Genomic DNA, 13,830 nt, shown 5'->3' with positions numbered 1-13,830 from the left:
TTGGCAGCCTTCACCTTCCACATAGTGGGATCATCTTACATTGCCAGGCTCATCTGATGTCACTGCTTTTCTTACCAATGGAAACAGAGTCTTTGCTCATTTTTATAAATATCTGTAAACCCTTCAAGTTAGATATTTCACCCCATGGAACCCCTTTCAACCTGTGTATGTATAACTGATGATTCAGGATTTGATTCAAAAGCCAGATTCTCTGTGGATCTGTGCTTAATATCATTGATTGGAAGTTGTATTTCTCTCCTGGATTTATATAGTGTCTTGGTTATGTGTCCTGGAAGCATTTACCATTTAATAGAGTCAGTTGCTTAGATATCTTCTTTTCCCCTTCCAGGCAGGTCACATAAACTTTTTATGGACTGGCATGAAACATTCTTCTCTTACGGTGCCTAATGCTATCTGGTTGAATATGTTTTGTATAAATAAATAATGGGATAGTTTTACCTGAAAAAAATTTTTATCAAACTGTGTTGTAGTTTCATAATAATGAAGAAATATTTTCCCAAACTTCTGGACTTATAATGTAGTGAAATACATCTTCTGATATTTACATATAACGAAATTTTAGTTAAATGTATGAAAGGTTAAGGAAGACATGCCCTTTTTTGAGAGGAAGATACTTTATTTGCTTAGATTTTCTTTCAATATAGTAGCATATATTGAACATTTACTATATGTAAGGTTCTGTTCTTTTTTAAATTTTTTTATGTTTATTTATTTTTGAGAGAGAGGCGGAGAGAGACAGAGACAGAGTACAAGTGGGGGGAGGGGCAGAGAGAGAAGCAGACACAGAATCCAAAGCAGGCTCCAGGCTCTGAGTGGTCAGCACAGAGCCCAACGCAAGGCTTGAACTCACAAACCATGAGATCGTGATCTGAGCCGAAGTCAGATGCTTAACCAACTGAGCCACCCAGGTGCACTGCAAGGTTCTGTTCTAAGTGCCTTATGCACATAAATCTCAAAATGTAGATACTATCACTATTGCCTTTTCACTGGTGAGGAGGTTAAGCCCCCCACCTCCCCAAAAGAAAAGAGATGAAGTGGTAATAAGAGGTGGAATTGGGACTTGAACCCAAGTGATCTGACGTCAAAACCATACCTTATCCTTTTGCATACCTTATCAAAAATTGGTTTCTCGTTTTGTAACAGGAAGAGCTTTAAGACCTCCAAGAAGATATTTGTTTGTCATCTGAGCCACGAAATACAGAAAATGGTTTGAGTGACTATCTTCTCAATTCTCAAGGACTGTACAAGTGCTTTCCTTGATGTGTAGGGAGGGAGGAGTTAATTCATTACATCCACTGGATGCTTTAAAGGCATGTGAACTTAATTTCTTGTGAGAAAGGCTGTTGAAAATGGATCTGAATGAATCCTCCAACAGTCTTATGAGGTAGAATGGAAACAGTCATCTGCCCAAGAACACATGGTACAAAGCGTGACACAAAAAACAGAACTGAGCCTTTAAATGCAGATGGAACCACTGTTCCCTCGTTGTTTAATTTAGCATACATCTCACAGAATTTAACAGAAAAATAAATGACTAGTGGCAAGATAATTTATTGAGCTATTCATTTCTGTCTAGTGTTTGCTGCTACAGAAGACTGGAAAGATGGGAAAGGTTATTAGAGAACATGCAATCTTCTGTATTCTGGGCTTCTTTGCCTCAGGAAGCATTCACAGTTTCTTCAGGCCTCTGGAGCTGCTTTCAGAAGAGTTCCCTCATGCTCTCCAAGTCTTTTTATTTGAGAACTGGGAGTTTAAAGGGAAGTGGCTGGAAATTCCTCAAGACCTCAAGTAAGGAAGCTTATGCTTTGAGAAGAAAAGAAAGGCAATAGCCAAAATCAGAGAGTACTGGATGGATCGGAAATTCTGGGTTCAAAGACTGGGAGGGACCACTTGCATATAACTACCTCACCGTGCCTGACTCTGAGTTCTTAGAGAAGTGGGGCACAAGTAACTGAGCTTCCTTTAATGGGCCTCATCCCATTTTATGTAGGATAAAAACTAATTTATTGAGTTAACTAATGTGAAAAACTTCATATACTTTAAGGCAATATTGAAAAAAATAATTTTAAAGATTTGCCATGCACTTAAAATTTGAAGATAATATCCTATATTGATAGTGTGCTTTACAACTTACAATGGTCTTTTTTTACTTATTTACCTGACAGTGGTCAAATGACTAGCCCAAGAAAAGGTAGCAAGGGGCAAGCCATGGCAGGAATTTAAGTCTTCTGTTTTCAAGGCCAGTGTGTTTTCCACCTCAGCAAATATGTCCCCAGCCTTTCAACGTATATTATTTTTGGTTTCATCTCTTTTGTGATAAATACAAAAGGCACTCCTGCTAATGTGTACAAAGTGTAAGAGAAGCCCTGTGACAAAAACTGAATTTTTAGTATAAATTTGTATGAATCCAGGTGCCTCACAATACAGCAAATTTATGAAACTGTTTGTGTTAGAAGTTTCAGGAGGTTGGTTTAGTTGTCTTCCATACCTTTCCATGTTTCTGTATCAACGAGACTGAGAAAGAGAAATAATGCAGGAGGGATTTGATGATTTTGAAGAAGATCCTGGGAGTTCTGTGAGTGGTTAATGAACCAAGTAATGTGAATGTATTTCTCTTTAAAATGGCTTAAGATGATTTATTAAGTTCAGTATGAGCAAGTTGAAGTAAAAACCACAATCACCTCCATGCATTCCAATGATACATTTCATTCCAAATACTTGCATGATTTTTGATGGCAAAATCCAGAAGCATTCTCATTAAAGTGGACTAAAAGAATATGCCCACTACCAACATTTTTTTAACACTTTCTGGAAAAAGAAATAAGAGCTATATGCATTAGAAAAGTAGTAGAATTCATTATTTGCTGATATATTATTGTTGACCTCAACAAAACAAAGGAATAAAGTAAAAAACTATTATAGGAAATAATGCAATTATTTTAGGTGCTAATATATGTTTTCATATATTTTTTAAAAAGTTGTATAGGAGCCTTTGGAACTATATAAACTTTAAAATATTAACATGAGAAAGTATAAGTATAATTTATTATTGTTTTAAGAACAGAGAGCACTGACCCCACTAGATGTTAAAACCAACTATAAATCTGCAGTAATTCAAGTTGTTATGTTGATAGACAAAGAAATGAATGAAACAAATAAAATCCAAATTAGACCTAAGACATGCTGAGATTTATCATGTAGTTAAAGGTAGCGTTTCAAAGGAGAGGTTAAAGAGAGAGAGAGAGAGAGAGAGAGAGAGAGAGGCAGGCAGAAATCATTTTGAAAAAAATAGTGTTGGATCCTAATCTCACACCTTACACCAAAATAAAAATTAAATGGATGAAGAAACAAACAAAACTCAATCTATAAAACTGGGTAAAAAACATGAAAAAGTGTTTTAATAATCTTGACATGACAGGGTCTTCAGAAGCATGAACAAACCAAGAAGGGGAAAACATGAGACTGATAAGTTTGACCAAATCAATATGAAACATTTCTACATGACAAAAAAACAAAGTCAAGAAACAAAAGCCCAAATATGCAAAACAATCATACCACATGCGACAAAAGATCTTATTTTTATTTTTATTTATTTACATATATTTTAAATGTTTTATTTTATTTTTGAGAGAGAGAGACAGAGACAGAGTATGAACAGGAGAGGGGCAGAGAGAGATGGAGACACAGAATCTGAAGCAGACTCCAAGCTCTGGGCTGTCAGCACAGTGCCTGATGCAGGGCTCAAACTCACGAACCATGAGATCATGACTTGAGCTGAAGTCAGACACTCAACCGACTGAGCCACCCAGGAGCCCCAAAAGATCTTATTTTTAGATTTTATTTGTTTATATCTTTACTGTTTGTTCCTTCCTTCGAGAGGGTGTAAGCTCTAACAGAGCTTGATCTGTTCATGTTCACACCTCCTTTGTTTAAAATGGCACGTGGCCCTTTTTAGGTGCTCGGCACGTTTATTAAATAAATGAATGAATGTTAGGAGGTTGGATAGGTAGCCCACTGCAGTCTACATTTACTTTTAGGTAGGGAATTGAAGAGATCATATTTTTACACAGATACATTTTTCAAGGTTTGAAACATGTTCCTTCTGGTTTGAAGTACTTCACTTACACCTCAGATTTTTTTTTTTTTTTTACTTTCTGTGGCTGTTTATTTATTTATCTTTTTAACAGCAATTTACCTGATGGACTGTGAAGCCCTTTTAAGTATGTTTTACTTGTACTTTCAAGAACAGTTTTATCTCTATGTTTACTTTAGCTTAGTGGACCCAGTGGTCTGAGAACAAGTTGTTAACTGAGGTTATATTAATTCACATATTTCAGCCCTAGCTTTGTGAAGGATAGACCCTAGACCCATTTAAGGTAACATACTTTGTCCCAAAGTAGAAGGCTTTAATAACCCAGTTCCAGTCTACTAATTGAGACTCACTAAAAGGGAAGTAATTTTTTTTGGCAACATTTTTTGAAATTAAATTTATTCATTTAGACATTACTCAATAGATACTTATGTATCTATATTAGGTGTCTCTAAGGATACAAACATGATACAAAACCCCTGCTATTGAGAGATTTTAGCGTCTTATTTATATGTCCTATATGGGGCAAATATATGGAAATACTTGAAGTACAATGTAGTATTTTAGTAAATGTAAAATTTTTAGTAAATGTAAATATTTCAGTAAATTTCAGAATTCTCTGGATAAGTTCTATCACATTTGTAAATGACCTTCATGCATGACAAGATCTTTCTGAACCAGAGAGGATTCTTAAATGTATTTAAGTGTTCTTCAGGAAGAAGCTGGAGATGATAATAAGTGCTAAATCCCAAAGCCACAGTCTGAAAATACAGTATTACATTTATAACAGATAGGAAACTCATGGGGTAAAGGAGAACTGAATTGAAAATCAGGAAATTTGGACACTAATCTCAGCTTTGTTACTAAGTAGTTGTATTATCTTAGGAAAATTATTTAAACTGAGGCTTCAGTTTCCTAATGTCTAGATATTCTTTGAGGCCCATTCCACCGCAGATCATAAGAATATTAAACTTCCCTTATGGATAGCTTTTCAGGGTAACATTGAGACTCATTTCTTTTGTCCATTAAAGGCCAGCCATGGGAATTAGAAATCATTTCTGGTCCATTGAAGTGATCTGGTAGCAGATTTCTTATCAACTCAAAGGGTTAAACTTACATTGGTTATAGTATTATAAGTTATGCATGCGTGGGAAAAAGGGGAGTAGAATTTAGATAGGCCCACACTTGTCAAAATGATAAAATGAATGCACACATACAGCAATTATTCATTCATATTGGCAAGTGTTAGGGCTAAAAAGTGCTTTCTGATTGCTAGGGAACAGCTAGAGATGGTGCTTGAAGTACCTTGTTTTTTGGGGGAGGCTGTGAAGCTTTGTGCAGTGGAATATCAAAGACTACAAAGAACCAGATGACTGTCATTATGCTCCAGTGTTTCTTCATCACTTGGAATGAGAATAGGGTGCAAGTCATACAGATCCTATAACTGGTGATGTTTTTATGACTACTGACCCCAGGGTAGTCAGATTCAGAGCAGGGCTCCTATACCTAACTCTCTGCATGGTATATGTCTGAAGAGCTACTGGGATATCTACTTACTGATTTAAGAATGGAAATGTATTTTATTGTCTCTGTGGATATGTGGCTGAATGAATACAATCAATGGGTTATTTTAGCATTATTTAGTAACAGGTAGTCTAGAAAGGAATTAAAATGCAATCTCACAACCCCTGGCCCCAAATCTATCTTAATTTTACCTCCTGGAGATTTTTCTTAAACTGTTAATAATTTAAGTGCTTAGATCTGTCAACTGATAGATTTTTAGCTATTCCTTACCTTAAGGTCCTTAAGTTTCAGAAAAAGAGCTGTCTGCTTATGGCACAGAACACACACTTTCTTTTACATTTATTGTAGGGTTTTTTTTAATTGCATAGTTGTGTCAGCATTAGGGAGAGTAGGTTCTCAAAAGTCAAGGTTTTAATATAGAAATATGTGAAATGTCAAACTTGCCTTTTTAAAAATAATTTCATAAAAATCACTCAGGATACTTACGTCAACAATCAAGAAATCTAGCCAACACCAGGCATTGGTGAAATATGTTTGAAATCCATAAGCTACCCATTTGAGGAGCATTTCCAGAATGAATATATAAGTGAAGACCTTGTCAGCGTATTCTAGCATGGTTTTGATAGTCTTTCGCTGTTCGATGTATATATCTTCAAAAGCCTGTGAGTCAAAAATACTTTTATTTTACTTGAATTACTTGCTTCCCTCAAATACTTGATAAAATTGCTTAGTATAATATTGGACACAAAGCAGTAATTTGATAAATATGGGTTAATATCTGACAAACAGACAAATTCTGAAGAGTAAAACTAACAGAAAATGTTGGCAAGGAAATGTCAATATCTTTACTGATTTAAATGTTCTTTCTTTCCTGTCTCTCACCTTCAAATCTCTGTCTCAATTACTGCCATAAAGACATGCTTTTAGAGAAGTAATATGAACTCAGGAAATAACTAGAAGTTCTGTTAATGAGGGATCGACTTGGCCTATTCCAACATTACTTTCATTGATTCCCTGAATGATCTGTCTTATTTTGAAAGAATAAACTGATTATACATAAAGAAAACACAATACACTTTTAGTCCATAAATGTTAATATAATTATTAGGGAGAACTGGATGGTATTTGACATAGAAGTTAACGTAGTTACAGAATGTCTCTGTAAGTGGTTGTCTCAGTGAGGAAAACATCTATTAGATAAACACCAGATGAGAAATTCCATCTGGCAGTTCATAGTTCTGATTTATTCTGTGCTGAGTTTTGCATAGTTAAACTCTGGATGCCAAGCTCTGCAAGGCATAGATATACCTCCTTTTTTGCCTCTTAAACTCAATGTATGTTTGTGGTATTTTCAGAGCATTAGCTATTTCACTAGAACCTGATTCTTACCACTTTGCATTTTACTTACCAAAGCACCACTGCTGAGAAGAATCATGAAGACAATGAAAGTCTCAAACCAGTTGTGTTCAACAATGCTATAGCAGGTTTTCCGAAGATTCCACCAGACCTTTCCTTTGCCCTCTTCTATACTTACTTGACAGAATGGAAATTTTTTAATACATCCTAAAAGATAACATTAAATACAATAAATTAGAAATGTATATATATTTTGTACAAGATATTAATTCAACAATCCCATACATTATTGAGTGTTCAGCACAACAAGTGTAGTCACAGTCTGTCACATACATAGTTATTACAATATTACTGACTGTGTTCTCAGTGCTATACTTTTCATCTCCATGATTTACTTATTTTATATCTGGAAGTTCATACCTGTTAATCCCATTTTGCCCATCTATTTTGCCCATCCCCTTACCCACATTCTTCACTTTCCCACCCACCTCCATCATTCCTAGAAAATATATTTTAATCTTAAATAGGAAAAAATTAAACTTTGTTGCTTTCTCCCCATGCCAGTCTCAGATCATCATTTACAGGGGAACTGGCTACTTCATTCCCTAGTTATCTTTAGCATCTTTCCTATAAAATGAATCATTCTCAGACTTATATATTCAGCCAGCCACCTAAAATTCAAGGGATTACTTTATCAAGAGTTGCATGAGTATAAATGTTTTAATACTAGTTAGAATCTCTCTTTGCCTCAAGGCCATTGATGGAAATAGGTTTGGGGGAAAACTGTACTTTCAAATTGTTTATTAATTCCTTGATGTGATCCTGAATTTTTTACTTCCTTCTTTTCATGTATAGAAAAGCCCCCTGTTGTCTTAGGTATCAGCCACTGTCATTTTTCCCAAGCTAATTTATTTTCAGCCTCAGTGCTTTTCTTAGTTACACTATGACTCATCTTGTCAGTTAGTATCTCTGTTCCTTTGTCCTCCCCCTTCTAGTTTTCATGTTATTTCTAATTCTCATCCATTCTTCTGCTCTCTCTGAGCTACTACTCATTGGATTAAATCCAGTCACAGTGAATCAGCAAATCTGTATTGATCTGTGTGCAAGACACTATACTGGTCTCTGTGAGAACAACTACTGTTTTCCCTGTCAAAACTCTACAAAACATCCGCATCCCCTAACAGCTCTGGTCACAGCACAAATTAACCACATTTGAAACTGTGAAGGATGGGGTATAATTATTGTAGCATCTATAAATCAAATCACAACATTGTCAATGAGGTCTGAAGGGACTGCAGTCAGTATCAATGAGATGACATTCCAGAACGCTACTTATCTCATAGGGTTAGCCTCTCCACATTCTGGAGGATGAAACGAAAAACAAAAGACATGTCAAATCACTGCTATTCCACTGTAATCTGGAAATATAGATAAATTAACTTTTCAGAAGAAAAGAAAAAAGCAAAGATAAAGTGTATTTACCATTTCTTTAAAATAGTTCCCTCAAGTGAAGTATTTTCAGCCACTGTAAGAAAAGAAGGGGCATTGCATTTGAATCATATTAGAAATTATTTACCTTCAGTAAAACAAGCTTCTGGTTTAAGGTCTTCCTCAGGCTCCATTTCAGCTTGTTCACCTTCCCGTGGGGGAGCAACATCCACTGTGCTTCCTTCAGATGAGCTGGTTGCATTTAATTTCTGGAAACAAAACCCCATTGCAAATTGTGATTTTTCTCCCCTTTTATTCAGCTAATTTGGAAACTCTTTGTCATGGTGTGAAAAAATGATGGTGATTACATCTGACTCTATTAACGTTACTGACATTAGGTACTAATAATTTAACATAATTAAAGACCTACTATTTAAAACAATGGAACTGCTGACCTGATTCAGACAGAAGAAAGTAAGACAGCATTCAGTGTGGGTGATTTGGAAATGATGGGTCATACTGATTGTTTTATGATCTCCATTTGTATATGAGTGCCATATGAAAATAGCTTAATGAATTAATACTCAGACCAAATCAAAAATAGTTTGATGAAATTTTGGTATGCTGACATCCACTACTGATTATATTAGTTAAAATGCATCAAATTAAATTATAATTTCCACCTCTTATGATGGAATTTTTCAGAGCAAAGAACATTACCAGTTGTCTCAAACTACTGTCCATGTTTCTATAATTTTAGAAAGGAAGAGCAGCACATTGACATTAGTCACAGTCATTATATTTTAACTTTGGGCTATATTTTTCCTCTGGCTTACATAATCTTCTTATTTTACTAGCAGAAAGATGATGGATCTCTCTGTGTCTATCTGTCTCTTTTTGAACTGCTTAAATGACTTCAATACTTGCCAAAGAATCCTAAATCAAATGGAAATTTCTTCATAAATGGCATTGGGCAGAATCTGCATAGACTTTTATTAGGAGCACATTCTGAATTCAACATGTTACCAAGTTGTGAATTTTTCCTGTAAATAAATCATTGTGACATGCCACATGGCTGGGAAGAGCCACTTTAATGTTACAAGAATAAACATATAAGTACTTTGAGATCACTTGGGAAGACATTATGGATTTGCAGCGTTTTATGAAAACTGATGCAAAGACATGACATACAACACAGCCTGGCCAATGTGAAGATTTTAGGATGAATGAAACAGCACACGGACATGGTAATGTTTCCAAAGCCCCCATTAACTTTAGTAGCTAAGTGGTAGGGGTCGCTGTGCCCTAGCCTTCTGAAAGAGTTAATGTGTTACCAAAAAAATCCCCAAATGACTCCCTAAACATTGGTCATATTGGAGGAAATTTGGCTTAAGATTCTTGATTCACTGGAATCATAATGCAAATGTAGTTTAATATTTTATATTGTGAACTAGTTGAAAAGTACTATCCAGATGATACTTTCTGCGATGTTACTTTGAAGGTGAGGTTAATCATGCCCAACTAAATATATTATGAAAATTAAATATATTATGAATATATATTATGAAAAATACTTTAAATCAAAATACAATTCTATAATAAAATACCTCCTTGTCTTGCATATGCTAAAGAGAGAAACTAGGCCATCATATTCAGCTGATGGTTCTTAGGATCATTATAGTACAAGAATTTTTATCACTAAATTTCTCTACTTTTTGGAGAGCTGAAAGACTGAGACATATTTTCTTCCTGCAAGACTTTTCTGCTTCTTATAACCAGAATATCTTTATTCTTTTAAGAAAATCCCAGAAAAGCTACTACTGGATAGAATTGCAACAGCTTCTGATATAACAAAGAAAATACTGGATAATTGTTTGAATTCAGTGACTAACTCTTCCCTTCCAATTTTACTGGTGACTTATGGGTTGAACACTATGATATTTGATGAGTGGCAGTGATAATATCCAGTGTATAAATAAAACCAGTAAGAAACCAAATTATTTTGAGGTTAGTTATAAAACATTCCGTATTTCTTCTTCCTATTGGCCAAACCAAATTCACCAGTTTCTTCTGAGCCTAGTCATGGATCACCTCTTCCATGAAGGCTTTCTTTCTTGCATAATTTCTTTATGCTAAATTTTATAGAATGTTAGGCCATTATACATGATTGCTTTGATCAGATATTCTCATGAATATATATAAATTATGTATGTACATAAAATTTTACATAGGTACAAATTATATATTTATGTATGCATACATAAACGTATATACCAAACACACACACACACACACACACACATATATATACCAAAAGACCCAAGCACAGAATAAACACTAAATATTTATATCAAATTTAGAGAGTGCCAATAAATGATTGAATGCATTTTGTATTACTTTTATAGAGAGAATTATAGTGTTTAGGTAATTTCATCTCTCCATTTTGATATATAATTCAATAATGGCCTTGATAGAAGTCTATTTAATTGTATTAGAAAATACCTTTTTAATGAATAGGAATTATTTAAAATTAATAATATTTTAGCTATAAAAACCCATGAGATTTCCAAATGTTTTTCTAAAATATTGGCAGACATTCAATAAAGAAATGTTTTTCTAAAATATTGGCAGACATTCAATGAAGGAAGAAAGTAATCAGCATATGTGTATAGATATACAAATACATGTATACTTTCCCATTTGACAACTCTAGAAAACATACTCTTCTCATTTTACCACTGTTAATATAATCGTGAGATGTTCAATTTTTCACATTATAATTGTCTGCCTCATAGTCTACAGATGGTCTTATATTTAAATACAAACACTATACTGACTTAAACCTGAATGACACAAGTAATAGTAGCTGCTAATCTGAATGACAACTGAATCTACCATTGCCAAGTATTGACCATTGGATATTCTTTTGTTATTAGTACTGTCTTTAGGTTATAAATGTTTTTGTGAATGTGGTTAACATGTTTGGATATAAATACTTTCAATTTTCTAAATAGTTATGGAAGTTACGCATTGTACATTGTAAAGATTGTAAAATAGAGGGTCAGTAGTGAGTTAGTTTGTCTCTATCTACCTGGCATTATTATTTTAAAACATGGGTTTTAAAAACAGACAAACCACCCTTCCAAAACTCCACATGTATTCTACTCTTTTCAAACAAGCAGAACCCATTTTACATAGAGAATTGCTTCACAGTTACTCAGGAGTTTTTCTGATTTTAAGTTTTTCTGATTTTCTGATTTTAACTTATACCTTAGAAAGTTTCTTAAGGAATATTCAGAGTCTTGTAGACCCTCATGCACCAAAGCTGAAAAGTTAGTTGGTAGGCTAGTGTTCATTTCACTAAGAAGTGTTTTGTGGGAAACTCCTTTCCCTGTGGAAGTTGACATAAGTTAATTCTTCTTAACTTGGAGTATCAGGCTTGTTCTGTTGTAATCTTCATAGGCCACATTTTTTTTGTCATAGGGAAATACATACATTTTCTTCTATGAAGTTACAAAAATCTTGTGTCAACCATATAAAATTTCAAAAGTTGTGAATTTACTTATAAAGTAAAGCTTAGAATGTGTTCTTATTAAGTTACAATTTACTAATTATGATATACTGCCTGATATGCTTTAGTCACTGTATACATAAAGGATTTTACTGCTGTCTTTTTAAAGAATTAATTTGTATCCTAGAAACTTAAATCCTAGAAATTTAAAATCCTGTATGTTGATATAATGCCATCTATGTAATCTAAACATTTTCTAGTTATTTCAATATTTGGCACTCATACTCTGATAGAGCATAGTTTGTGATACATTTTATCATAGCCCTACCAAAATGACTTCCAAATTTATTTAAAAGCATGTAACTGATTTAAAAGCAAGTGACTGATGATAAACACAAAGAATAACTTACTTTCTTTATATTGCCATAGCTGTGATACTACAGTGGTATTAAAAAAAAAAGCCAAGAAACCTGAAATGAAATTTTCCATATTAAGGAACTCAATACTATACTAAATAATAAAATTAATACTTTTTAGAAGTAGTTAGAAAAATATAATTAGGTATATAGGCATAACTGTAGAAAACTTCCATATAAACCATATAGTACAAGTTCAAACTTGTGTTCTTGTACTATTTTCTCCTTACCCCTCCAATATTTTATGGCACTTAAAAGTTCGATTCTTCCATCCCTTGTAGAAACTACTGAATCTACAGAGGGATGATGGCTTATGCTCTACAAATGCACACTGGAAAGCAGGTTTTAAGATGCAACATTCTCCAGGCCTAATTCAGCCACAGAAAACATGCCTGGCTGTAGCAGAAGCCTGGCGCAATACTGTGGAAGCTGCACGCTGATCCAAGAACCATGTTCTCAAAGACATGGTACCTGAATATGTAGTTTTCAAGAAGGTTGACTACAAATACCATTCATAAGAAATGACAGAATCAGCACCCATAAAGGCCATGAGACCATTTTTCCCTCTAATAACATGAACTCATATAGAAATTCTCCTTTGTGATGAATATTGCTCTTGATTTTTATCCAATTAAAACATGAAATTTAACTTTCAGAGATGATAGAAGAGAATGTTAGCAACTGGCCTACTTCCACTGAAATGCGCTTACATTTCATTTATTTTCAGTCAGCTATCAAATGCTTGACTCTCACAAACTGCTATATGGTTCAAGAGGCAAAAATAAAAGATTCAGCCATTACAGATTGCCTTTAAAATCTAGCCATTTCTCTCATAACTTCTGAGTTTTGTCTTACAAGTAGAAGAGGAAAATTTTTTGATCACACATACTATCAGGGCCTTAGTCTGATCTTTTGGATATGCATATCCATATCTTGACTTACGATCTTTCACTTGAAGAATAGGTAGACACACCAGGAGGCCATTGGGCTGCTTGTCCAAGGCAGGGAGAACAAGATTAAAACCAATAGTTCTCTTTTCTAGGCCACTTATTGAATGGCTAAAAATATAAACCACGTGTATTGTGGCTTTGCCTCAACACATTTTAAAAGTGCAACAGCCCTGGTGCTTCTTTAATTTCAAAACAGCATTAATAAGAACATGATATTTGAAAGTGAAAATAATTATGTGGTAGTTGAAAAGTAAGGTAAAAGGGCATCAAGAAACCAAAATAAAAAAAAAAACTGGCTTATCTTGAGAAGATATACAAAAAATTTCCATCTAAACTAGCCTTAATTGGGTTTTATTTCAACAGAAGTACGCTACCACACCAAAACAGTTCTCTAAAGGTCACGATGGGTTTAAAATGGCTATTGACGTACCCATCTGTGCCTCTGGAAGAGTTGCCTCACATTCAGTTTCACAAAGAGAGTGTTTGGAAGACACTGAGAGCAAGACAGAGAAAGCCCAGAGGTACTTTCATTGC

The 13,830-nt window shown here is 34.3% G+C and overlaps 1 protein-coding gene across 5 annotated transcripts in view; it reads right to left on the bottom strand.

The window, feature by feature from the left end:
* The window catches only part of LOC131503612 (sodium channel protein type 3 subunit alpha), a 114,877-nt gene that overhangs the window by 12,697 nt on the left and 88,350 nt on the right, over positions 1 to 13,830 (bottom strand). For all 5 annotated transcript variants that reach the window (XM_058715089.1, XM_058715085.1, XM_058715086.1 and 2 more), the window contains 3 exons: positions 8,568 to 8,688; positions 7,044 to 7,198; positions 6,122 to 6,295 (listed from right to left, as the gene is read on the bottom strand). In XM_058715089.1, the coding sequence (XP_058571072.1) occupies positions 6,122 to 6,295; positions 7,044 to 7,198; positions 8,568 to 8,688 (450 nt within the window). The remainder of the gene's footprint in view (positions 1 to 6,121; positions 6,296 to 7,043; positions 7,199 to 8,567; positions 8,689 to 13,830) is intronic.

Source organism: Neofelis nebulosa, chromosome 2 (assembly GCF_028018385.1).
Source record: "Neofelis nebulosa isolate mNeoNeb1 chromosome 2, mNeoNeb1.pri, whole genome shotgun sequence".
Lineage (NCBI taxonomy): Eukaryota > Metazoa > Chordata > Mammalia > Carnivora > Felidae > Neofelis > Neofelis nebulosa.
Note: the sequence above shows the minus strand (reverse complement) of the source record. Positions and strands in the feature narration are given on the sequence as shown.